At 48.9% G+C, this 27,223-nt stretch overlaps 1 protein-coding gene across 1 annotated transcript in view; it reads right to left on the bottom strand.

Moving 5' to 3' along the window:
- Window positions 1–5,311, bottom strand: part of LOC137538195 (uncharacterized) — a 124,510-nt gene extending 119,199 nt beyond the window's left edge. The window contains exon 1 of the mRNA XM_068260224.1: window positions 5,207–5,311. Coding sequence (XP_068116325.1) covers window positions 5,207–5,273 — 67 coding nt within the window. The 5' untranslated portion in view covers window positions 5,274–5,311. The remainder of the gene's footprint in view (window positions 1–5,206) is intronic.
- Window positions 5,312–27,223: the final 21,912 nt, after the last annotated feature.

Here is a 27,223-nt window from a genome sequence, read left to right as displayed (position 1 = left end):
GCCAGGTATATGGGCCCCCAGTGTAGGTAAGCCAGGTATATGGGCCCCCAGTGTAGGTTAGCCAGGTATATGGGCCCTCAGTGTAGGTTAGCCAGGTATATGGGCCCTCAGTGTAGTTAGCCAGGTATATGGGCCCTCAGTGTAGTTAGCCAGGTTGATGGGCCCTCAGTGTAGTTAGCCAGGTATATGGGCCCTCAGTGTAGGTTAGCCAGGTATATGGGCCCTCAGTGTAGTTAGCCAGGTATACGGGCCCTCAGTGTAGGTTAGCCAGGTATATGGGCCCTCAGTGTAGTTAGCCAGGTATATGGGCCCTCAGTGTAGTTAGCCAGGTATATGGGCCCTCAGTGTAGGTTAGCCAGGTATATGGGCCCTCAGTGTAGGTTAGCCAGGTATATGGGCCCTCAGTGTAGGTTAGCCAGGTATATGGGCCCTCAGTTTAGGTTAGCCAGGTATATGGGCCCTCAGTGTAGTTAGCCAGGTATATGGGCCCTCAGTGTAGTTAGCCAGGTATATGTGCCCTCAGTGTAGGTTAGCCAGGTATATGGGCCCTCAGTGTAGGTTAGCCAGGTATATGGGCCCTCAGTTTAGGTTAGCCAGGTATATGGGCCCTCAGTGTAGTTAGCCAGGTATATGGGGCATCAGTGCAGTTAGCCAGGTATATGTGCCCTCAGTGTAGGTTAGCCAGGTATATGGGCCTCAGTGTAGTTAGCCAGGTATATGGGCCCCCAGTGTAGGTTAGCTAGGTATATGGTCCCTCAGTGTAGGTTAGCCAGGTATATGGGCCCCCAGTGTAGGTTAGCCAGGTATATGGGGCCCCCAGTGTAGGTTAGCCAGGTATATGGGCCCCCAGTGTAGGTTAGCCAGGTATATGGGCCCCCAGTGTAGGTTAGCCAGGTATATGGGCCCTCAGTGTAGGTTAGCCAGGTATATGGGCCCTCAGTGTAGTTAGCCAGGTATATGGGCCCTCAGTGTAGTTAGCCAGGTATATGGTCCCTCAGTGTAGTTAGCCAGGTATATGGGCCCTCAGTGTAGTTAGCCAGGTATATGGGCCCCCAGTGTAGGTTAGCCAGGTATATGGGCCCTCAGTGTAGTTAGCCAGGTATATGGGCCCCCAGTGTAGGTTAGCCAGGTATATGGGCCCTCAGTGTAGTTAGCCAGGTATATGGGCCCCCAGTGTAGGTTAGCCAGGTATATGGGCCCCCAGTGTAGGTTAGCCAGGTATATGGGCCCTCAGTGTAGGTTAGCCAGGTATATGGGCCCCCAGTGTAGGTTAGCCAGGTATATGGGCCCCCAGTGTAGGTTAGCCAGGTATATGGGCCCCCAGTGTAGGTTAGCCAGGTATATGGGCCCCCAGTGTAGGTTAGCCAGGTATATCAGCCCTCCAGGTATATGTACCTGCAGCGTAGGTTAGCAGACAGGCAGAGAAGAGGCGGCGAGGAGAGACTCTGGCAGGCCAATGGGATGCAGGAGAGAAGCGGCGGCGGAGAGAGAGGCGGCGCGGCCGCTACGTCATGGCTGGGGGCGGCGCCGGGCACGTTACAAGCACGCACGTTGCAGGCTGCCCGTCGCTGCCCCCAGCCGTGACGTAGCGGCCGCGCCGCCTCTCTCCTCCCTCTCTCCTCGCCTGCATCCTTATTGGCCAGCAGCTAAACATGATGAGCTGCTGGCCGCAACAAACATTTACGAGACGCGGCCAAGAGGCCGCGATCTACCAAGAAGGCGGTCGCGATCTACCGGTAGATCGCGATCGACCTATTGGGCAGCCCTGATGTACAGTAACTGCCCCTGCAGCTCTCCTCTGTACATACAGCCAGATAAAGGAACAAGATCTCTGAAAGATGCATTTTATGGAATAATTTTTACAAATATAATTGTTTTTTGTTTATTCTAATGTGATACAGACACATTGTTCTCCTGTAATTCAGGACCATGCATATTAAAATCTACGTCCTGTCATTGAATGCTAGCTTCTGACACATTGTAGATTTTTACTCCGCCATTCTTGTGTACTTTGACAGCTGACACCTTCAGGAATGAATGAGGAACGATTTTGATTGGCTCCTGATCACTGGGATCACCACATAATTATCACTTTTTTTGCTCTTAAAATCCTAATTTTCACCTCTATTTAGTGCCTCTGCAGTGTACCTAAAAAATAAATACACAATTTCCTTCCATGCCAATGTCAGCATACTACGGGGGTTAGTCCCGCCCTATGAACCCCTCCAGGACCTGTCAGTATAAATTTTGAACACTCCCCCCAATGGTTGCTTTTTTTTCTCGTCCTCCTCCAGGACTGTCACCAGGATTATCAGTGAGGAAGGTTTATTGTTTTTATATTTTACTCGTTTTGTTGTTTGCCTCACCTGCTGCTTTCTTGGCAGCCATCCATGCAGCTCCTCTGCGTGAAGTCCTTGCTGGTCCGCCTTAAAGAGGTGTAGGCGTCGGGATCCCCCCCTCTTTCTGCTGGTCTTTCTGGGGGGAAGTAGTTGGCTCAGCCGCGCTGTAAAGCAGCGCCGTACAGGAGTGGGCAGCGGCAGTAGATCTAAGCGTTCCACTGCAGAGCGCTGGGAAGCTTCCGGGAGGAAGTGACATCACGACACCACTTCCGGTTTTTCGTAGGGCAGGAAGTTTAAATGCCCAGCGTCCCGGCGTGCAGTAACAGCGCAAAGGGTTGCGGAGTGCTGTGGAGACGCTGGAATCAAGCGACAGAGACAGCGGGCATAGGTGAGTGACACAGGGCGGCAGTTTTGTGAGTAGACCGGCCGCACTGTGTCAGAGACTACATGACATTGTGTATTTCTTGTTTACTACAGGTCTATTGGAGTCTGTGCTGCGATCTATACACCTTTTATACACTGTACAACTCGGCATCAGAACTTATTAAGGTGTGTAGACAACAAGGTGTTTTTTTTCTGCTGCATGTATTGATTTTTCTCCCATACTGCTATTAGTCACCACTATGTCTCTCATATGTTTTGTAGAAATATTCTACTTTTTGAGACATGGATTCGGTGGCTGCTGCCTACGAAACAGATCAGCCTGATAATGATAGGTGAGGCACGGTAGTTTTAGTTAGAATAGAATTTTTTCCTTTTTTTTTTTTGAAGACTCCAGTTTCTAACAGAAATCTATATTTCTGTTTAATCCCATACAGTTCCTCCCAACCTGAAGATAATCCATCTGCGTCTAAACACGGATGCTCTTCAAGATCCAGTAAAACCCGATCATCTAGAGACCCTCAGGTTCAAGATAAGAGCCAGAGATCAAAGAAAGAGTGCTGGGCTTGCGGCAAGGGATGCATGTGTTCGAGATGATCTGCGGACAGTGGGGAGTGCCACAGATAGATCTTATGGCGACACCGGGGAACTCCAGATGCTGGAGATTTCTGTTGAGATACAAGTTCCGGCAAGCGGAGGCGTGGGACGCACCGTCGGTCCCATGGAATTTCAAGATAGCATATATCTTCCCTCCAACTCCTATGATTCACAGGGTACTGAAGAAGATCCAGCAGGCGCAGACAACAGTATTAGCAATACTCCCATACTGGCCCCGAAGGCCATGGTTCCCTCTACTGCAAAGACTGACGACGGATCCTCCCTTACCGTTACCGAATCGGCCGGACCTGCTCGTACAGAACAGAGTATTCCATCCGCATCCGGAACTCCTCAGTTTGACGGCATGGAGACTGAGAGGAGAAAGCTAACAGAGTTAGGATGTTCTACAGAGGTGGTCAATACCTTACTAAGAGCCAGAAAGGGGACAACCAACTTTTCCTACCATAGAACTTGGGAAAGATTTGTGAACTTTTTGAACGAGAAAAATCTACAGAGGAGTGAGATCCAGATAACCACTATTCTGGAATTTCTGCAGAGGGGGGTGGATTTGGGCCTCAGTCTTAGTACCATTAAAACACAAATATCCGCTATTTCTGCCTTAACACATAGAAGATGGGCTACTGAACCACTTATGATACAGTTCATACAAGCAGCAACTAAGATGAGACCTCCTAAAAAGAACTGGTACACCCAGTGGGACCTACCATTGGTACTGAAGGCACCAACAGGGCCTCCGTTTGAGCCGGTGGAGAACTGCACGCTAGTTGACCTAACGATGAAGATAGTGTTCCTGACGGCGATCACATCGGCAAGACGTGTTTCAGAGATACAGGCCCTCAGTTGCGATCCTCCCTTTATACAATTTTTTCCAGACAGAGTGACTTTACGTCCAGTAGACGAATTCATTCCAAGGGTGTCGAAGGAATATTATTTCAATCAGGATTGGCACTTGCCAGCTTTTCACGACAAGTGATATCAAAAGAATGCCCTATTTTTCCAGAAAAAGAAAAGACTGAGGCCTCATTCACACCTAAAATCAAAAATGCAAACGCAAGCGTTTAGCATTTTTGTGCGTACCGTCCCCCCACACACACACACCTCCCGGTGATCCACTGCTTTTCTAAGCGCTTTTCCAGAGCGGTTTTGTAATTCACTCCCTGTCACAAGTCAAGAAGTGAACTCTTTGACCCGGAAAAAATAGATACAATGTATTTATTCTAAAAAGCAAACACAAACGCTGCATAAGGCTCCCTGCACACTGCAAATCCGTTTTCTGATTCCGATTCCGTTTCCGATTTTCAATTCCGATTTTCCCTGAATACATTCAACAGAAAAACGTATCAAAAAAACGCAGCATGCAGTAAAGATTAAAAATCTGAATCGGAATCGGATGTAAAAACAGATTAAAAAGCGGAATCGGAAATGTATGCAGTGTGCAAGAGGCCTAAAGCAGTTTTGTGAGCATTTAGCACTCTTCCTATACCTTCCATTATAGCAAAAATGCCCCAAAAATGGTACAGGCACCGCTTTGCTAAACGCACAGCGCATGAACGCAACTATATGAACCTTCTCATAGAGATTAATTGCACAAGCGTTTTGTGATTTTATTTTTTTTTAAACGCCTGCGCTTGAAAAAAGGCCGAAACCCCCCTAGTGTGAACGAGCCTTAACTATGTTTGGGTAGACTGAAAATTGCCCAAGATCTATAGGCAATAGCAGAATTATGAAAAATTGGCTTGGTCCTGAAGGGGTTAACTTTTAAGCCATCCGTTTATAGCAATTAGGCTACAGCAGCAGGTTCCTCAGGCCACACCTATGCAGTGCACTCTATACACCCATATAATAGTAAAAGCAAGGAGGAGACTTACCTGCCATGACATGTGCATTGAGCAATAGGTAGAAGATATTCACGATCACAAGCCTTGTCATGATCATCAAATTTGTGCCTCCACGAGTCCACCCTTCTCTCTCTGTCAGAGCTCTGATAGCTGCTGCTGGGGAGAAAAGCTTCTGACAATGGAGCAGAAACGCAAACAGAGGCCACAGTGCGACCCCTGCTGGTGACAGAGAGAGGAGAGGAGTGTGTGATGTACAGGAGGGACCACAACTGGTACTTTCATAAATGCTGTCATGTTGCCATCAGGAATCTAGCTCTGCACAGCACAATAACTCACCTTGCGTTGCACACAGTAGTGACACAGTGGCTAAACCTAAGCTCAGTCAGTTTAAAGACAAAGGCAGATGACTTCAACCTGCATTGAATTGAAACTAAAGCTGGCCGTACACATATCGATTTTTACCAGCAGATGCGATCACTCTGAATCTGCCAGTTATCTATGATGTACCAAGTCACATTGATCTTTATTTTGATCGATTTGTGACAGAAAAACGATTGAACGTACGATCGGACAGTAGATTTATATCTATCTGACGCTACAAATCAATATAAATAGGGGGAGGCAGTAGATCGACAGCCCATACATGTTTACTACAGTGCAACGCTGCAGCTCAATAGATTTTCAATAGATTTCATGGTGGGTACAGGGGGATTCGACCTTCTTTGACCAGGAACAAGTATTACCCGTGCATGTGCAGTTCGTTGTTTACTGATGCATGTGAGACTGCTGCATTTAAAGTGTCCAACAAAAAGCTTGTTTACCTCCCACAAGTTGTCTTGTTCATTGAGGCAAGTGATTTTCCTGCCATTTTTAAATGATTTCCAGCTATTCTTTTTTTTGTGGAAGATATCACTTCCCTCCCAGTATATCCATTACCACCCTATTATTGGGTGGGAGGGGATGGGGGGCTATGTTCTAAGTTCCCTTGGTTACTTTTAATTGTTCTGTTTTTTAAGGGGCCCATACACTGGTCGATTTCAGCCATCGATCAATCAATTGATTCTATAGAATCAATTGATCAATCGGAAATTGATTCTATCAAATTTATTGATCGATTTGCGGCCAATTTCGATCGATTTTATCTATCTGACAGGATGGAAAATCTAGGTCGATCTACTGCTGGTAGCAGATCCATGGCCCATACAGTTGCATTATAATGGTCCAGTAATGCATTTAGATTTCCAATAGATTTAATTCTGAAATCTATTCGAAATCTGTTCCTAGTGTGTGGCACGTATCAGCAGGGGTGAGCCTGGGGTGCCTGGCACCTGGGTGCAAGATTTTCTCTGGCGCCTATGGGAGTGGTTAAATTAACCACGCCCAACCACATAACCACACCCATGTCCTTCCTAATCACACCCACACCTTCCACCTCTTTACGCATGCATGTGATACCCCATTCCTACCCCTCTTCCATGGGCTTGCTCCTGGCTGGCTTTGGCTTCCTGCGAGTGACAGTCTGCTAGTCTCTGGACTGACTCAGGCTGAGAGGCTCTGCGAGTGCGACGCAGTCACACACTGCGTATTTATGGCTGCCTGCGGCCACCCTACTCTCGCTCGCTGACATCGGCTCCTCCCCCCTGCCAAGCCCAAGGTGGGCTGCCTGTATCTTTCCCGTTGCGCCACACAGCCTGCCAGTGTTGCCAACCTTTCACGTTATTTTTTACTGACAAATACCTAAAAATTTACTGACAAAAGATTATTTTTACTGACAAAAATTCCCCACTAAATGCACATAAGAGACAGCTTTTCCCCATGTAAATGCACATAACGAGAGACAGCTTTTCCCCATGTAAATGCACATAACGAGAGACTGCTTTTCCCCATGTAAATGCACATAACGAGAGACTGCTTTTCCCCATGTAAATGCACATAACGAGAGACTGCTTTTCCCCATGTAAATGCACATAACAAGAGACTGCTTTTCACCAGCAAATGCACATAACAAGAGACTGCTTTTCACCAGCAAATGCACATAACAAGAGACTGCTTTTCACCAGCAAATGCACATAACAAGAGACTGCTTTTCACCAGCAAATGCACATAACAAGAGACTGTTTTTCACCAGCAAATGCACATAACAAGAGACTGCTTTTCACCAGCAAATGCACATAACAAGAGACTGCTTTTCACCAGCAAATGCACATAACAAGAGACTGCTTTTCACCAGCAAATGCACATAACAAGAGACTGCTTTTCACCAGCAAATGCACATAACAAGAGACTGCTTTTCACCAGCAAATGCACATAACAAGAGACTGCTTTTCACCAGCAAATGCACATAATGACAAACAGCCAGTGTCCCCAGGATATGTAGCCAGGGGGTAATATGTGCCCAGGATAGGTAGCCAGGGGGTAATATGTGCCCAGGATAGGTAGCCAGGGGGTAATATGTGCCCAGGATAGGTAGCCAGGGGGTAATATGTGCCCAGGATAGGTAGCCAGGGGGTATATGTGCCCAGGATAGGTAGCCAGGGGGTATATGTGCCCAGGATAGGTAGCCAGGGGGTATATGTGCCCAGGATAGGTAGCCAGGGGGTATATGTGCCCAGGATAGGTAGCCAGGGGGTATATGTGCCCAGGATAGGTAGCCAGGGGGTATATGTGCCCAGGATAGGTAGCCAGGGGGTATATGTGCCCAGGATAGGTAGCCAGGGGGTATTATGTGCCCAGGATAGGTAGCCAGGGGGTATTATGTGCCCAGGATAGGTAGCCAGGGGGTATTATGTGCCCAGGATAGGTAGCCAGGGGGTATTATGTGCCCAGGATAGGTAGCCAGGGGGTATTATGTGCCCAGGATAGGTAGCCAGGGGGTATTATGTGCCCAGGATAGGTAGCCAGGGGGTAATATGTGCCCAGGATAGGTAGCCAGGGGGTAATATGTGCCCAGGATAGGTAGCCAGAGGGTAATATGTGCCCAGGATAGGTAGCCAGGGGGTAATATGTGCCCAGGATAGGTAGCCAGGGGGTAATATGTGCCCAGGATAGGTAGCCAGGGGGTAATATGTGCCCAGGATAGGTAGCCAGGGGGTAATATGTGCCCAGGATAGGTAGCCAGGGGGTAATATGTGCCCAGGATAGGTAGCCAGGGGGTAATATGTGCCCAGGATAGGTAGCCAGGGGGTAATATGTGCCCAGGATAGGTAGCCAGGGGGTAATATGTGCCCAGGATAGGTAGCCAGGGGGTAATATGTGCCCAGGATAGGTAGCCAGGGGGTATATGTGCCCAGGATAGGTAGCCAGGGGGTATATGTGCCCAGGATAGGTAGCCAGGGGGTATATGTGCCCAGGATAGGTAGCCAGGGGGTATATGTGCCCAGGATAGGTAGCCAGGGGGTATATGTGCCCAGGATAGGTAGCCAGGGGGTATATGTGCCCAGGATAGGTAGCCAGGGGGTATATGTGCCCAGGATAGGTAGCCAGGGGGTATATGTGCCCAGGATAGGTAGCCAGGGGGTATATGTGCCCAGGATAGGTAGCCAGGGGGTATATGTGCCCAGGATAGGTAGCCAGGGGGTATATGTGCCCAGGATAGGTAGCCAGGGGGTATTATGTGCCCAGGATAGGTAGCCAGGGGGTAATATGTGCCCAGGATAGGTAGCCAGGGGGTAATATGTGCCCAGGATAGGTAGCCAGAGGGTAATATGTGCCCAGGATAGGTAGCCAGGGGGTAATATGTGCCCAGGATAGGTAGCCAGGGGGTAATATGTGCCCAGGATAGGTAGCCAGGGGGTAATATGTGCCCAGGATAGGTAGCCAGGGGGTAATATGTGCCCAGGATAGGTAGCCAGGGGGTATATGTGCCCAGGATAGGTAGCCAGGGGGTATATGTGCCCAGGATAGGTAGCCAGGGGGTATATGTGCCCAGGATAGGTAGCCAGGGGGTATATGTGCCCAGGATAGGTAGCCAGGGGGTATATGTGCCCAGGATAGGTAGCCAGGGGGTATATGTGCCCAGGATAGGTAGCCAGGGGGTATTATGTGCCCAGGATAGGTAGCCAGGGGGTATTATGTGCCCAGGATAGGTAGCCAGGGGGTATTATGTGCCCAGGATAGGTAGCCAGGGGGTATTATGTGCCCAGGATAGGTAGCCAGGGGGTATTATGTGCCCAGGATAGGTAGCCAGGGGGTATTATGTGCCCAGGATAGGTAGCCAGGGGGTATTATGTGCCCAGGATAGGTAGCCAGGGGGTATTATGTGCCCAGGATAGGTAGCCAGGGGGTATTATGTGCCCAGGATAGGTAGCCAGGGGGTAATATGTGCCCAGGATAGGTAGCCAGGGGGTAATATGTGCCCAGGATAGGTAGCCAGGGGGTAATATGTGCCCAGGATAGGTAGCCAGGGGGTAATATGTGCCCAGGATAGGTAGCCAGGGGGTAATATGTGCCCAGGATAGGTAGCCAGGGGGTAATATGTGCCCAGGATAGGTAGCCAGGGGGTAATATGTGCCCAGGATAGGTAGCCAGGGGGTAATATGTGCCCAGGATAGGTAGCCAGGGGGTAATATGTGCCCAGGATAGGTAGCCAGGGGGTAATATGTGCCCAGGATAGGTAGCCAGGGGGTAATATGTGCCCAGGATAGGTAGCCAGGGGGTAATATGTGCCCAGGATAGGTAGCCAGGGGGTAATATGTGCCCAGGATAGGTAGCCAGGGGGTAATATGTGCCCAGGATAGGTAGCCAGGGGGTAATATGTGCCCAGGATAGGTAGCCAGGGGGTAATATGTGCCCAGGATAGGTAGCCAGGGGGTAATATGTGCCCAGGATAGGTAGCCAGGGGGTAATATGTGCCCAGGATAGGTAGCCAGGGGGTATATGTGCCCAGGATAGGTAGCCAGGGGGTATATGTGCCCAGGATAGGTAGCCAGGGGGTATATGTGCCCAGGATAGGTAGCCAGGGGGTATATGTGCCCAGGATAGGTAGCCAGGGGGTATATGTGCCCAGGATAGGTAGCCAGGGGGTATATGTGCCCAGGATAGGTAGCCAGGGGGTATATGTGCCCAGGATAGGTAGCCAGGGGGTATATGTGCCCAGGATAGGTAGCCAGGGGGTATTATGTGCCCAGGATAGGTAGCCAGGGGGTATTATGTGCCCAGGATAGGTAGCCAGGGGGTATTATGTGCCCAGGATAGGTAGCCAGGGGGTATTATGTGCCCAGGATAGGTAGCCAGGGGGTATTATGTGCCCAGGATAGGTAGCCAGGGGGTAATATGTGCCCAGGATAGGTAGCCAGGGGGTAATATGTGCCCAGGATAGGTAGCCAGGGGGTAATATGTGCCCAGGATAGGTAGCCAGGGGGTAATATGTGCCCAGGATAGGTAGCCAGGGGGTAATATGTGCCCAGGATAGGTAGCCAGGGGGTAATATGTGCCCAGGATAGGTAGCCAGGGGGTAATATGTGCCCAGGATAGGTAGCCAGGGGGTAATATGTGCCCAGGATAGGTAGCCAGGGGGTAATATGTGCCCAGGATAGGTAGCCAGGGGGTATATGTGCCCAGGATAGGTAGCCAGGGGGTATATGTGCCCAGGATAGGTAGCCAGGGGGTATATGTGCCCAGGATAGGTAGCCAGGGGGTATATGTGCCCAGGATAGGTAGCCAGGGGGTATATGTGCCCAGGATAGGTAGCCAGGGGGTATATGTGCCCAGGATAGGTAGCCAGGGGGTATATGTGCCCAGGATAGGTAGCCAGGGGGTATATGTGCCCAGGATAGGTAGCCAGGGGGTATATGTGCCCAGGATAGGTAGCCAGGGGGTATTATGTGCCCAGGATAGGTAGCCAGGGGGTAATATGTGCCCAGGATAGGTAGCCAGGGGGTAATATGTGCCCAGGATAGGTAGCCAGGGGGTAATATGTGCCCAGGATAGGTAGCCAGGGGGTAATATGTGCCCAGGATAGGTAGCCAGGGGGTAATATGTGCCCAGGATAGGTAGCCAGGGGGTAATATGTGCCCAGGATAGGTAGCCAGGGGGTAATATGTGCCCAGGATAGGTAGCCAGGGGGTAATATGTGCCCAGGATAGGTAGCCAGGGGGTATATGTGCCCAGGATAGGTAGCCAGGGGGTATATGTGCCCAGGATAGGTAGCCAGGGGGTATATGTGCCCAGGATAGGTAGCCAGGGGGTATATGTGCCCAGGATAGGTAGCCAGGGGGTATATGTGCCCAGGATAGGTAGCCAGGGGGTATATGTGCCCAGGATAGGTAGCCAGGGGGTATTATGTGCCCAGGATAGGTAGCCAGGGGGTATTATGTGCCCAGGATAGGTAGCCAGGGGGTAATATGTGCCCAGGATAGGTAGCCAGGGGGTAATATGTGCCCAGGATAGGTAGCCAGGGGGTAATATGTGCCCAGGATAGGTAGCCAGGGGGTAATATGTGCCCAGGATAGGTAGCCAGGGGGTATATGTGCCCAGGATAGGTAGCCAGGGGGTATATGTGCCCAGGATAGGTAGCCAGGGGGTATATGTGCCCAGGATAGGTAGCCAGGGGGTATATGTGCCCAGGATAGGTAGCCAGGGGGTAATATGTGCCCAGGATAGGTAGCCAGGGGGTATTATGTGCCCAGGATAGGTAGCCAGGGGGTATTATGTGCCCAGGATAGGTAGCCAGGGGGTATTATGTGCCCAGGATAGGTAGCCAGGGGGTATTATGTGCCCAGGATAGGTAGCCAGGGGGTATTATGTGCCCAGGATAGGTAGCCAGGGGGTATTATGTGCCCAGGATAGGTAGCCAGGGGGTAATATGTGCCCAGGATAGGTAGCCAGGGGGTAATATGTGCCCAGGATAGGTAGCCAGAGGGTAATATGTGCCCAGGATAGGTAGCCAGGGGGTAATATGTGCCCAGGATAGGTAGCCAGGGGGTAATATGTGCCCAGGATAGGTAGCCAGGGGGTAATATGTGCCCAGGATAGGTAGCCAGGGGGTAATATGTGCCCAGGATAGGTAGCCAGGGGGTAATATGTGCCCAGGATAGGTAGCCAGGGGGTAATATGTGCCCAGGATAGGTAGCCAGGGGGTAATATGTGCCCAGGATAGGTAGCCAGGGGGTAATATGTGCCCAGGATAGGTAGCCAGGGGGTATATGTGCCCAGGATAGGTAGCCAGGGGGTATATGTGCCCAGGATAGGTAGCCAGGGGGTATATGTGCCCAGGATAGGTAGCCAGGGGGTATATGTGCCCAGGATAGGTAGCCAGGGGGTATATGTGCCCAGGATAGGTAGCCAGGGGGTATATGTGCCCAGGATAGGTAGCCAGGGGGTATATGTGCCCAGGATAGGTAGCCAGGGGGTATATGTGCCCAGGATAGGTAGCCAGGGGGTATATGTGCCCAGGATAGGTAGCCAGGGGGTAATATGTGCCCAGGATAGGTAGCCAGGGGGTATTATGTGCCCAGGATAGGTAGCCAGGGGGTAATATGTGCCCAGGATAGGTAGCCAGGGGGTAATATGTGCCCAGGATAGGTAGCCAGGGGGTAATATGTGCCCAGGATAGGTAGCCAGAGGGTAATATGTGCCCAGGATAGGTAGCCAGGGGGTAATATGTGCCCAGGATAGGTAGCCAGGGGGTAATATGTGCCCAGGATAGGTAGCCAGGGGGTAATATGTGCCCAGGATAGGTAGCCAGGGGGTAATATGTGCCCAGGATAGGTAGCCAGGGGGTATATGTGCCCAGGATAGGTAGCCAGGGGGTATATGTGCCCAGGATAGGTAGCCAGGGGGTATATGTGCCCAGGATAGGTAGCCAGGGGGTATATGTGCCCAGGATAGGTAGCCAGGGGGTATATGTGCCCAGGATAGGTAGCCAGGGGGTATATGTGCCCAGGATAGGTAGCCAGGGGGTATATGTGCCCAGGATAGGTAGCCAGGGGGTATATGTGCCCAGGATAGGTAGCCAGGGGGTATATGTGCCCAGGATAGGTAGCCAGGGGGTATTATGTGCCCAGGATAGGTAGCCAGGGGGTATTATGTGCCCAGGATAGGTAGCCAGGGGGTATTATGTGCCCAGGATAGGTAGCCAGGGGGTATTATGTGCCCAGGATAGGTAGCCAGGGGGTATTATGTGCCCAGGATAGGTAGCCAGGGGGTAATATGTGCCCAGGATAGGTAGCCAGGGGGTAATATGTGCCCAGGATAGGTAGCCAGGGGGTATATGTGCCCAGGATAGGTAGCCAGGGGGTAATATGTGCCCAGGATAGGTAGCCAGGGGGTATTATGTGCCCAGGATAGGTAGCCAGGGGGTAATATGTGCCCAGGATAGGTAGCCAGGGGGTAATATGTGCCCAGGATAGGTAGCCAGAGGGTAATATGTGCCCAGGATAGGTAGCCAGAGGGTAATATGTGCCCAGGATAGGTAGCCAGAGGGTAATATGTGCCCAGGATAGGTAGCCAGGGGGTAATATGTACCCAGGATAGGTAGCCAGGGGGTAATATGTGCCCAGGATAGGTAGCCAGGGGGTAATATGTGCCCAGGATAGGTAGCCAGAGGGTAATATGTGCCCAGGATAGGTAGCCAGGGGGTAATATGTGCCCAGGATAGGTAGCCAGGGGGTAATATGTGCCCAGGATAGGTAGCCAGGGGGTAATATGTGCCCAGGATAGGTAGCCAGGGGGTATAGGGTCCCCGTTTAGGTAGTGACAGGAGCGCACCCAATCCTCCCCTCCCGCCGCTGCTGCCTCTGCCGCCGCCGCTCCCTCCTCACCTTGCAGCAGCTTCAGACCTCAATCAGCGGGCGACCCGACCAGTAAGAAGGCGCCAGGCGCACCCGCTCTATATGCGGAAGTGATGTCACTTCCGCATATCAGTGCGGCGTGCTAGGTCCTAGCGCCCGCCCGCCTGATCGAGGTCTGACGCGGCGCCGGCGGCTAGAGGGAGGGAGGGAGCGAGCGAGCGGCGGCCACAGGGGGAGAGCGGCGGCCGGGCGGCGCCTCTCAGAGGCAGGCGCCTGGGTGCCTTGCACCCGCAGCACCCGCCCAGGCTCGGCCCTGCGTATCAGATCGATGCCCGTCAGATTCGACTTGACAAGCACACTGACAGAAATCTATCTGATGGTCGAATCTGCAGCAAATCTATAAGTGTATGGCTACCTTTAGGGCCCGTTTCCACTTGTGCGGTGCGGAATCGCTGACGAAATCGCATGCGGGTGCGATTCAGCATGCATATTTTACCGCGATTTCGCATAGGTTAGTAGTGATGCGATTTTAACCATGTCACTGCCTGTGTGATTTAACATTAGTTTCTATGCAAAATCGCGGTAACATACGCATGCCAAAACCGCATGCGATTTCCCTATTAGATACATTAGCAGCGATTCACATAGCGGTGTGCGGGATGCGAATTCTGACGGCTCTTCCGTGCAGATTTCTCCCGCACAGAAAAACGCTCAGGATTACTGACAAGTGGAAACAGGGCCATCCACTTGTATTGGCTATGCGAATCCGCATGCGGACAACGCAAGCAGATTCGCAATAGTGGAAATGGGCCCTTAGAGTGCAACCCATTCAACTCATAAAAGACTCATGCTAGGTACACACGATATAATTTTCTAGCAGATTTACCTGCCAGATCGACTATTTCCAATATGTCCGATATGAATTTCAATCGATTTTCCATTCACTTCTAAGGAAATTGATCAGAAAATCGATTGAAATTCAGATTGGGCATGTTGGAAATAGTTGAACTGGCAGGTAAATTGTATTGTGTGTACCTAGCATAAAGGACCTGAGTGAGGACTGGCTTTCCTAGTGGCTGCTAGTAGAGATGTCCCGATCGGTTCGCCTGCGAACGGTTCCAGGCGAACTTTGGGTGGTTCGCCTTCGCCGGCGAAGGCGAACTTTCCCGGAAGTTCGAATCACCCCCATAATGCTCCATTGAGCAGAACTTTGACCCTCTACATCACAGTCAGCAGGCACATTGTCGCCAATCAAACTACACTCCCCGTTTTACTCACTCGTCTGCCTACAGTAATTAGTTAAGGGACAGCTGATGACAGACTCTGCTAGGGAGAGTTTAGTTAGTCTCTTGTAGGCTTGTTCCTAGCTGATTGTTATTCCTTATATTACTCCCTCATTCCTCCCGGAGGGAGGAGGGTCTTGTCTTCCAGGGAATTGTAGTATTTCAAAAGCCAGCTTACATACCTTGGCTGGGAATTGAACCCAGGTCTGTGCGTGGTAGGTAGCTCACTTCACCACTATACCACCACCAACACTACATGCTGAAGCCAGCCTAGCATGTACCATTATGATATATCCAAGAGAAAAATGAGTTTGCTTAAGGATTTGTAGTATGTCAAAAGCCAGCTTGCATAACTTGGCCAGGAATTGAACCCAGGTCTGAGTGCGTGGTAGGTAGCTCACTTCACCACTATGCCACCACCAACACTACATGCTGAAGCTAGCCTAGCATGTACCATTATGATATATCCAAGAGAAAAATGAGCTTGCTTAAGGATTTGTAGTTTGTCAAAAGCCAGCTTACATACCTTGGCCGGGGATTGAACCCAGGTCTGAGTGCATGGTAGGTAGCTCACTTCACCACTATACTGTGATGGATTGCGGAGAAGCCGCCGCGTGTTCTGACAGTGAGGCGGCGGTGTCCATTCACAGAGCGGCGGTTTCCCCGCAGCAACATGCGTCTGGCTTGTCTGGACCTAGTAGTGCACACAGATGGAGTGCTACGAGCGCGCGACGCAAGACAGGCTCTTTATGCCAATAGGAGAAGGGTCAGCTGATCGAAGCGGTCAGCTGATCCCAGCCCAGCAGATGATTGGTTGATGGGAGCTGGGCGGCGCTGTGGGGCGCTTTGCTATATATCTCTCTTGCTGTTCAGTTACTGGTTGTCTGGCGTAGCAAATGCCTATGTGTTAGCACTCAGACCTTAGTCAGATCCTTCAGTGTGGTGGAACCAGGTGGACCTGGGAATCCACACTTAGCCAGTTTACTGTATATCATCTGTGTTATTCTCTAGCATAGTTCCAGGGTGTAGAGACCACGAACCTCACACCCCAGACTAGGAATACTGTATATCATCTGTGTTATTCTCTAGCATAGTTCCAGGGTGTAGAGACCACGGACCTCACACCCCAGACTAGGAATACTGTATATCATCTGTGTTATTCTCTAGCATAGTTCCAGGGTGTAGAGACCACGGACCTCACACCCAGACTAGGGAACTTGTTATACATCAGACTAGTTCCAGGGTGTAGAGACCACGGACCTCACACCCAGACTAGGCATTGTTTGATATCTGTTATGACCTATTGCTTTCCTGACTACTCCTCTGATCCCTGATTCGGTACCTTGCATATCTGATACTCTGTTGCCAAACCCTGCTTGCCTTGGATACCGAATCAGCCTTCTGTCTTTGTACTTGTCTGACCGTGTGTTGCCGACCTGGCCTGCCCAACCTTTCTGGCTGTCACCCATACATAGGGTGTCCAGTCTCTCTGCAGGGGTCCCCTGCTCCGCAGAGGGAGCCCTGCTGCAAAATCAGTCAGGGACTCCCCCTTCAGGAGCCCTTGACTGCAGTAGAGTCTTTCTCTACTTATTGGACCACCTGCTACCCCGGTGGTCCAATACTTACTGTTGCACTAAACACTTACATGCTTCAGGTGTCTAGAGGTTAGTTATACTTGGATTATTGGCGATTCTGCAGATCCTCAATAATCAGGTATATCTGTATTCTTGGGGATACTGCAGATCGCCAAGAATCAGATTCTCTCTGGTTGCTGACACCTATCGTTACAGAACGCCAGACCCAAACAATATGGATGCACTTAGCAGTCGTCTGGACACGCTCACCACCTCGGTGGAAAATCTCATCAGAGTGATGAACGGTCAGCAGGCCCAGATCTCTGCTTTATCTGGGTCACTACAAGTCCTACAGACGACTGTAAATTCAGTGCGATCCCCTCCAGTCACAGACTTAAGAATGTCTGTACCTGAAAAGTTTTCTGGCCATAGATCTGACTTTCAGAATTTCAAGAATCGTGTAATGTCATATTTTGAACTGAGGCCTAATCTGTCAGGAACAGAGGCACAGAGAATTACCTTTATTAAGACCTTACTCTCAGGGGATGCTCAGACCTGGGCGTATAGTTTACCGTCAGGGCATGAAGCACTCAGGTCAGTTGAGGAGTTTTTTAAATCCATGGCTATAATTTATGATGACCCAGACATTGCCTCTACCGCTGAGCGGAAGTTGAAGACCTTGCGCCAAGGCAAGGATCCAGTGGAGGTTTATGCAGCTGAGTTCAGGAAGTGGTCGGTGTCGGCTAGGTGGGGGGCTTTTGCGCTGCTGGATTGTTTTTTATCAGGGTTGTCAGATGCAGTCTCTGGATTGATGATGGGATACCCTGAACCAAAAACCAAGAAGCAATCTCTTTGGCAGTATGTATAGATCGACGGGTACGATATCAAAAACAGACCCGTGGTAAAGACAGGATTAGATACGTCTCCTATGCCACTTCTCCACCTGCCTCACCGTCACCTGAGCCAATGCAAATTGGTCAGTCCAAATTGACGCGGTCAGAGAGGAATCGCAGGTAAACAGAACAGCTCTGTTTATACTGTGCAGAGGAGGGTCATAGAGTGCAGAATTGTCCCAAAAACTCGGGAAACGCTGCCGCCTAGGAGTAGTTAGCGGTAATACCCTAGGCGCACAGTCTTTACCTCTACATAACAATCGTCTGCTACTTCCCTGCTCGGTCACTAGGGAAAGTCAGACTGTTTCCACGGAAGCTTTCATTGATTCCGGTTCAGCGTCTAATTTTATAGATTACGAGTTTGCTAAAAAAATTGGGAATACCCATGCTCCCCTTGGATCAACCGATCCTGGTCACTGCTGTAGATGACATGTGTGTTGCCGACCCGGCCTGCCCGACCTTTCTGGCTGTCACCCACACATAGGGTGTCCAGTCTCCCTGCAGGGGTCCCCTGCTCCGCAGAGGGGGCCCTGCTGCAAAATCAGTCAGGGACTCCCCCTCCAGGAGCCCTTGACTGCAGTAGAGTCTTTCTCTACTTATTGGACCACCTGCTGCCCCGGTGGTCCAATACTTACTGTTGCACTAAACACTTACACGCTTCAGGTGTCTAGAGGTTAGTTATACTTGGATTATTGCCGATTTGGCAGATCCTCAATAATCAGGTATATCTGTATTCTTGGGGATACTGCAGATCGCTAAGAATCAGATTCTCTCTGGTTGCTGACACCTATCGTTACATATACCACCACCAACACTACATGCTGAAGCCAGCCTAGCATGTACCATTATGATATATCCAAGAGAAAAATATGCTTGCTTAAGGATTTAGGGTTCGCGAACCGAAAATTGGAGGCTCGCGACATCTCTAGCTGCTAGTACTGCAACCCATATATGAGAACTTCTCCCCTATACTTACTAACATTTTCTGGTGCAATTTATTACTACACTATTATTTTGGTTGAAAAAAGACATACGTCCATCGAGTTCAACCAGAGAACAAAGTACAACACCAGCCTGCTCCCTCACATATCCCTGTTGATCCAGAGGATCACTATATGGGCAAGGCAGATAAAAGTGGCGCCTCTCAGCGGAGGACATTTGGCACCGCCATAGGCTATAGTGGAAATTACAGCTATAGCAGCGCTCACTGTAGTAGAAAATACAGGCGCTACTTCCAAAGTGCTGTGGTTATGCTACCCAGATTCGGATATCCGAACTAGGTATCCGGATTGCTATTCGGATACCGCATGCGAATCCGGATACTGCATTCCGGATTTAGCCAGCTATCCAGAATCCAGATCCAATAGCTGAAAAAGTTCGGATAATCTGGGTAGTTCGGGTACCCGGAATCCGGATGAGCATCACTGTTCCTATACAGTCTATTCTATCCCCATCAGATACAAATCTTTGCAAGATGCTGTACACAAAGATGCTGTACACATGGAAAAGATCTGTATCTGCAAAAGATCAGTTCCTGCAAAATGCATTCATAGTCTATAATATCTGCAGATCTCATATACACCTTGTTTAACAGACATTCATCTACAGTGCTTTAAAGGGAAGGTTCACGCTAATTAAAAAATACAAATCCACTCACCTGGGGCTTCCTCCAGCCCTTGGCACTGCTCCGGAGGCTCCCGGTCTTCTTCGGTAGTGCACCCGACCTGGCCAGGCCAGCTTCCAGGTCGGGCTCTTCTCTTCTCTTCTGCGCTCCAAAATCCTCCGGGCTGTACTGCGGAGGCGCAGAATTACGTCGGAGAAGTCAGCGTGCACCAGTGAGACGCACAATGGAGTGCAGAAGAGCCCGGCCTGGAAGCCAGCCTGGCCAGGTCGGGTGCGCCATCTAAGAAGACCGGGAGCCTCCGGAGCGGCGCCGAGGGCATGTCCTGGCTGCCACGGGCTAGAGGAAGCCCCAGGTAAGTGGATTTGTATTTTTTAATTAGCATGAATCTTCCCTTTAAAACATTTAAAGCACTGCAGAAGATGTCAGTGTTATGTAAATACATTAACCACTTCCCTACTTTTGCCACAATTATCTACATCCCACAGGGGCGTAGATAAGTGTCTGTTTACTTACCGCTTATCACATCTCCCCCGTTTGCATTTGCCGCAATCCTGTCCCTCCGTGATCGGGGAATGAAAAACAGCTGTTCTCAAACCCGATTTCTTTGCCTGTTATGAATCAGAGCCTCCTACTGTTGCTTAAACGTTGTAATAACCAGGACAAATGGGCAAATAAAATGTGTCTGTTTCATCAACAATAGCTCATTTTATTTTTAAAGCGGGATTGTCACCATAAAAATCAAATTTCAACAGCGACTGGTCTGAGTGTATTAAGTGATAAAGATGCTAATCCTGCATTCAAAACTTTCAAAACATTTTCTGCTGTTATGATTTGGAGTTATCACATACTTAAGAAGCACTGGCCCTTTAGTAGTCAGTGCCAAACAGTTGCCTGCTGGGGTCCTTTTTATCTATAATATATTCCTCCTCTTCCATTTATTTCCCTGCCTAGCTGCTTAACTGAAACACTATCCCCTGCTCACTTGTGTTTACAAGCAAGGCTGGGGTGACTCAGCGATTGGAGGAGAAAAGAAAGAAAGTAAAGGGCAGAAATGACTGCAGGATTTAGCCTAAACTGTTGGCAAAGGTTCCCACAAGGGACAGAATTCTCTTCATTTACTATATAAAATTCAATGAAATCACTGAAAACAGTACAATACATGTGTTAAGTAAGCAGATCAAGTATTTATCTACTTATATATGTTTTTTTCCCCTGGCATAGTATGGCTAATCCTACTGCTTTAAACTACAAAAGCTGAAAGCTGAGAAATGGTGCATATTTTCAGTTTTTCTTTTCTTCCTCTTCCCTGCAAAATACATATAAAATAATTCTTAGCAAAAAGTACTGCACAAAGAAAGCCTAGTTTGTCCCCCCAAAAAATAATATATAGATCATTTCAGTGTGATAAGCAGTGATAAAGTTGCTCTGAAAGTGAAAAAATTGCTCTGGTTTTGAAGGGGGGAAAAACCTGTGGTAGGGAAGTGGTTAAATCATATGGTATGACATTAGACTATGGTAGGGACTAGAGTGTGAGCGCCTCTGAGGACTGTCAGTGACATGACTATGTACTCTGTACTATATAACACAGTAATAATATAATAATAATAATGTAGGACATTAGACTAGGACTATGGTAGGGATTAGATTATGAGCTCCTCTGTGAAAAGTCATGGATATGACCGTGTAATCTGTAAAGTGCTTCAGAACATATCAGTGCTGTATAAATGCATAATTATAAATATTTTTATTATTATTGATTAGCCAATCACCTGGTGTTGCTCAGGTATGTATTTGGTTGTTGTTGGCTCCACCCACTTTCTCTGAGCTTGACACGCAGTCACTCAATTTCCAAGTTTGTGAGCTTTGGGGCCTTTGGCATCAATAATGTAAAATTTCACATTGAAATTAAACACATTTGATAGGCTGTTTGTGGCTCTGCCCCCTTTTGTAAATTTGAACCCAGTCACCCAATGACCGACTGTGCCAGGTTTGAGGCCTCTGCCATTAATGTAAGAATGTCAGCAATGTATATATTACCCTTGAAAATCAAAAGGTGTATTTTGATTGGCTGTTGTAAGCTCCACCCACTTTCCTGAATATTAAAGAGACACTGAAGCGGAAAAAAAAATATGATATAGTGAATTGGTTGTGTACTATGAATAATTACTAGAAGATTAGCAGCAAAGAAAATATTCTCATACTTTTATTTTCAGGTATATAGTGTTTTTTCTAACATTGCATCATTCTATAATATGTGCACATTACACAACACTCAGCATTCAAAATGAGTCTTTCAGAGCAGTCTGTGAAGTAATGACCTCTCCTCTAGCAGAGGAAAAGTAAATAGTCCAGGAACAGTTGAGATAATAAAAGTCAGATAACAGCCCTCTCCACAACTAACTTAGTCGGAGAGCTTAATGGCTTGTTTGCATAGAGATAACAACTGGAGTTTCTCAACTCTTAAGGTAGCCATACACTGGTCGATTTGCCATTAGATCGACCAGCTGACAGATCCCTATCTGATCGAATCTGATCAGAGAGGGATCGTATGGCTGCCTTTACTGCAAACAGATTGTGAATCGATTTCAGCCTGAAACCGATCACAATCTGTTGAGCTGCTCCTGCCGCCTGTGCCCCCCCCCCCCCCCCCCCCCCGTATACATTACCTGACGCTGGCTCCTGGGCATCTTCTCCGCGCTGCACCGCACCGCTCTGTTCTTGCTCCATCCCGGCGCTTCCTGTGTCAGAGCGCCCTCTATTTGAACTTCCTGGTCACTGCAGTGACACAGGAAGCGCCGGGATGGAGCCGGAACAGAGCGGTGCAGCGCGGAGAAGACGCCCGGGAGCCAGCGTCAGGTAATGTATACCTGATAGGATCGGCCGCCGCTAGCGACGCGCACCCTACCCGCGAGCGATCGAGGGTAATTTCCCGCACGCCGCGATCGACGGACCGTTCCGATTTCGGGAGGAAATCGGATCGGCGGGTGCGTTTAGCGCGAACGATTGGCAGCAGATTCGATCCCAGGATCGAATCTGCTGTCGAAACGGCCGCGAATCGGGCCAGTGTATGGCCACCTTTACTGTACTGGAAACAATTACACTGATGTATCTGATCTTAATGTTTTATTTCTTAGCTGTGCTACACATACAAATCATAATATCATCATTTTTTTTTCGCTTCAGTGTCTCTTTAATTCCAGTCACCCAGTGACCAAGTGTGCCAAGTTTGAGAACCCTGCTATTAACAGTGTAAGAATGGCTGCAGTTTACATTTTCCCTTGTAAAAAAAATGGTTGTTGCTGACTCTGCCCACTTTTTTGAATCTTGACACACAGTCTCTCAGTGACCAAGTTTGTGAGCTTTAAGGGTTTCTGGTATCTATGGGAGAATTGGAAGCAGTTTGCCAATCAAACAAATGTGATTGGCTATTTGTGGCTCTGTCCTTTTTTCTGAATTTGAACCCCAGTCAACCAGGTTTAAGGCCTTTGCCATTAACAGTGTAAGAATGGCAGCAGTAAATAAATAGGTAAATTTTGATTGGCTGTTGTAGGCTCCACCCACTTTCCTGAATATTAATCCCAGTCACCAACTGTTCTAAGTTTGAGAACCCTGCCATTAACAGGGTAAGAATGGCTGCCGTTTACATTAAAAATGAATTGCTGTTTTATGCTCCGCCCACTATGACTGAATTTTTTACCTTGGTCTCCAAGTAACCAACTGTGCCAAGTGTGGGGACTCTGGCCTTATTACTGTGAGAATGGCAGCCTTTTACATTTTTTCCATTGACATGAATGTGTGAAATCTGATTGGCTGTTTGTGGTTCCGCACAGGTGTGCAGGGGGATGTGAGATCACCAGAACATATCTTTCCAGGTAGGTAAGGGATCTATATATCAAGTTTCATAAAAAAATGGGTTAAGGAGTTTTCGAGTGATGGTGGCACAATCTCATATACGCACATACATATACACACACACATACGCACATTTGATTTTATATATATAGATTTATAAAGTGCCAATATATTCTGTGGTGCTGTACAGAGTAAGAAACAAACATGGGGTACAGAATACAGACAATGGCGTACACAATATATCGACATTGGTAAGTAATACAAAGTGAGTAGACACAATTGCAGTGGCAAATGTAACATGATCAAAATGTATACCAAATTCCAAGACAAAATGGGTGAGAGAGCCCTGCCCTTGTGAGCTTAAAATCAGAATAAGGAGGAAAGAAGAGGTGGGGAACATATAATATGTATACGTAGAAGAAGTGTGTTTTGTAGCATATAATAGTAAGCATAAGGCCTCGTTCACATTATACGCGCTTCCGTGCGGATATGGAAGCGCGTATGATGTGCTCAAACACAGGAACGGCAGAAGGGCATAGACTGCCCTTCTACCGTTCACATCTACTGCGCTGTGCAGCAGTACGATGCGCTGGGAAGCGCTTGCGTACTGCTGCATGCATTTTGCCTGAAAGCGCAGAGCTGATCCCATCACTGTCAATGGATGGGATCAGCAGCGCAGAGGGCAGCGGCGCAGATGGCGTGCGATCGGATGCGCTGCGTTCGGATCGCACGGCCATCTGCGCTCCTCAGATGTGAACGAGGACTAACTTGGCTAGGGGTTGATAATAATAATATGGGATAGGTGGAGGAATATACATACGTTATATAATACAGAGGGGCTGCAGAACACAAGAGGAAAACAGGGACAGGGGCTCTCGGTCACGCTTTAAAACACTTAAAGGAGTTGTCAGGCCAAATTGAATAAAATAAACGCTACTTACCGGGGGCTTCCTCCAGCCCCAAGCTCCCAGGACCTCCTTCGCCGCAGCTCTGCCCGCAGCCGTTTGCCGGAGCTCTGACCCGGGTTCCGGCGATGACGTCAGAGCGACCTGGAGGTCGCTCTGTACTGCGCGATCGGCGCCGTCAATAACCGGCACATGGGCCGGAGCGGACTGCGAGGTCCTGGGAGCTTGGGGCTGGAGAAAGCCCCTTGTAAGTAGCGTTTATTTGATTCAATTTGGCCTGACAACTCCTTTAAGCTCACCACAGGGTCCGACCCGCTTCTTCAGGTCAATCTCACAACAGTACCTTAAAGTTACGGCCAAAAAGTCTGAGTGCCTAATCTAGGGGAAAAGTGACAAAATGACATGTTATGGAAAACAATTATAGCTGCAGAGAATGGCAACACATCTACTGTCTAAAAAAATAATGCAGGTCATTGTTATGTTGTAACAATGCAACAGATAAACCCTGATCTAGTACAAAAAATTGTGTGAAAGTGCAAATCAAATAGCACAGTTTAATTTACATGTCCACTGTTCCTCTACCATCCATACCATGAAATGATCCAGCAGTGCTAACGCACGGGACAACCCCAGCCTACAAAGTTTTTTTCAGAAAGAGTGGATGCCTTGCCATACATCTTAGATAATAGAATGCATCCACTCTTGAGTGCAGAGGTAAAGCAGGGAGCACACTTATTCGACCCCTGCAACACCACACTGTCCATTTGATGTCCATGGCCCATTCAGGCATCACGCATTTTTCACATTTATTATCTGTGTATTTTTTGCACATCTAACAATCGGACGACATTCTGCAATTGTTGCGCACATGTTGCACCTATCCAATTTCAACTATGTCTAACACTCTGATTGCCACGGGCCCAATCTCCCGCCACTGTGCCACCAAATATAAAATATTGCATAGGCGCTTTTGGGCTGATCCCTCTATCTGGATCCAACATTTTGATCCTCTCCAGCACCATTTAATAATGAAATCATGCTGGCACATGTGCAATGGGGAGGAGCTGCAGCACATAAGCTGGTGCTCACCACAGATGCCGGGTCACTGTAACGATCGGTGTAACACAGAGAGGGTCTGATTACCGGTGATCTGCAGTATCACCGAGAATGCAGATATATACCCGATTATTGATGATCTGCAGTATCACCGATAATCAGCTATATCTCTAACCTCTGGACACCTGAGTAACAAGTGAGTGTTTGGTGCAACAGTAATACTTTGAGTACTGTACCTCAGGAGAAGGTACAGAAGCAGTAAGGAGTACTGCACAGAGGTAAGTTCCTTCCGTTGGCCTAGACTCTCCCGGGGGAGGAGCTAGGCTGAGAGTAGGAAGGACAGAGCGTGAGTGACACCAGTGAGAGGGTGTCACTAACAGGTCTGGGAACTGCCTCTAACAGTAAGGCCAGTTCTCGAGGTCGGGCAAGCCAGGTTGTTAACACACAGACAGATAAGGTACAGATGCAGGAGACAGATACGGAATCCAACGAACAGGCAGGGTTTGGCAACGGAGTATCAGAATAGCAAGGTACAGAATCAGGAGGCAAATACAGAGTCCAGGAACGAGCAGAGTTTGGCAACAGGATATCAGAAATAGCAAGGTACAGAATCAGAGTTCAGAGGAATAGTCAGGCAGGCAGAAGGTCATAACAAATAATACAGTTCAATATTCCTAATGCTAAGGTGTGAGCTCCTTGATCATCAACACCTTTGGAAACTATGCTAGAACACAGATACAGACAAGGTCTGAGTGCTACCACGTAGTGATCGCAACGCCAGACACCAGAGAAATTACCAGCACCTAGTATATATACTATAGCGCTCTCCAGCGCCACCCTTAAGTGCTGGACCAATGGAAAGTGGTGAAAATGTCAGCTGACTCTTTTCTGGCTGTCATATAAGCTCTGCCTCTCAGCACGCGCGCGCGTCCTTCTGAACCTGTGTGGACTAGCAGTCCCAGCCACACCAGACATGTTTTGCAATGTATCCGCTGATTCGGGCGCGGGGGCCGCCGCACCGCTCTCCAAGCAAGCGGCGGCTTCCCTGCGTCCAACCACAATGTCAGTAGTATTGCTATGCGCGCAATCCGCCGCATCCTACGCAGACTCCACCGCTCTGCCCATGCGGCAGTTTCTTCGCGTTTGTGCCGCCATGTTGGACGCGGAAACAGCCGCCTCACTCTGAGCACTTGCGGCGGCTTTTCCGCGTTTCCTCACAGTACCCCCCCCCCCCGAGGAGTGGACTCCGGACAGCTCCTACCAGGCTTCTCAGGATGCAACGCGTGGAACTCCCTTCTTAATTTGTCAGCATGCATGCGACATTCAGGTACCCATGATCTCTCCTCAATACCATACTCTTTCCAATGAACCAGATATTGTACTGAGTTCGTACTCAGGTTGGTCATCTATCATCACAGGAGGAGGAGGAGTGGGACCCACATGGACTGCTGGCTTAAGCAGGGACACATGAAAGGATCTTACGCCACGCATACTGGCAGGAAGATCAATGGCATAAGTAACATTGTTGATCTTTCTAGTTACTGGAAACGGACCCACAAACCTGGGCCCCAACTTGGCTGAGGGCTGTTTCAAGGTCAAGTGACGTGTGGACACCCAGACTAAGTCTCCTGGTTGAAACCTCCACTCTAAGGAACGTTTTTTGTCAGCTTGACCTTTTTGACTTTGAAACGCCTTCTCCAAATTATTTTTCACGATCCATCACATGTCTTTAAATGACCTTTGCCAGGCCTCCTGAGCTGGAAACGGAGTGGAGGCGACTGGCAATGGGGAGAATTTAGGCAACTTCCCGGTCACTATCTGAAATGGACAAAATCCCGAGAAAGAACTTTTCAAATTATTGTGCGCAAATTCTGCGAAGGGCAAAAACTTGACCCAATCATTTTGCGTTTCTGCAACGTAACACCTCAAAAACTGTTCCAATGATTGATTGACTCTTTCAGTCTGACCATTGGTCTGTGGGTGGTAGCCCGACGAAAATGACAGTTCCATGCCCATTTGGTGACAAAATGCCCTCCAAAATCTCGAAACAAATTGGACTCCCCGATCTGACACTATGTTTTCCGGAATGCCATGCAATCGGAAAACGTGGTTGATGAACAAATCGGCCAAC

Source organism: Hyperolius riggenbachi, chromosome 11 (genome assembly GCF_040937935.1).
Source record: "Hyperolius riggenbachi isolate aHypRig1 chromosome 11, aHypRig1.pri, whole genome shotgun sequence".
Taxonomy (NCBI): domain Eukaryota; kingdom Metazoa; phylum Chordata; class Amphibia; order Anura; family Hyperoliidae; genus Hyperolius; species Hyperolius riggenbachi.
This window is presented reverse-complemented; position numbering and strand designations above follow the sequence as displayed.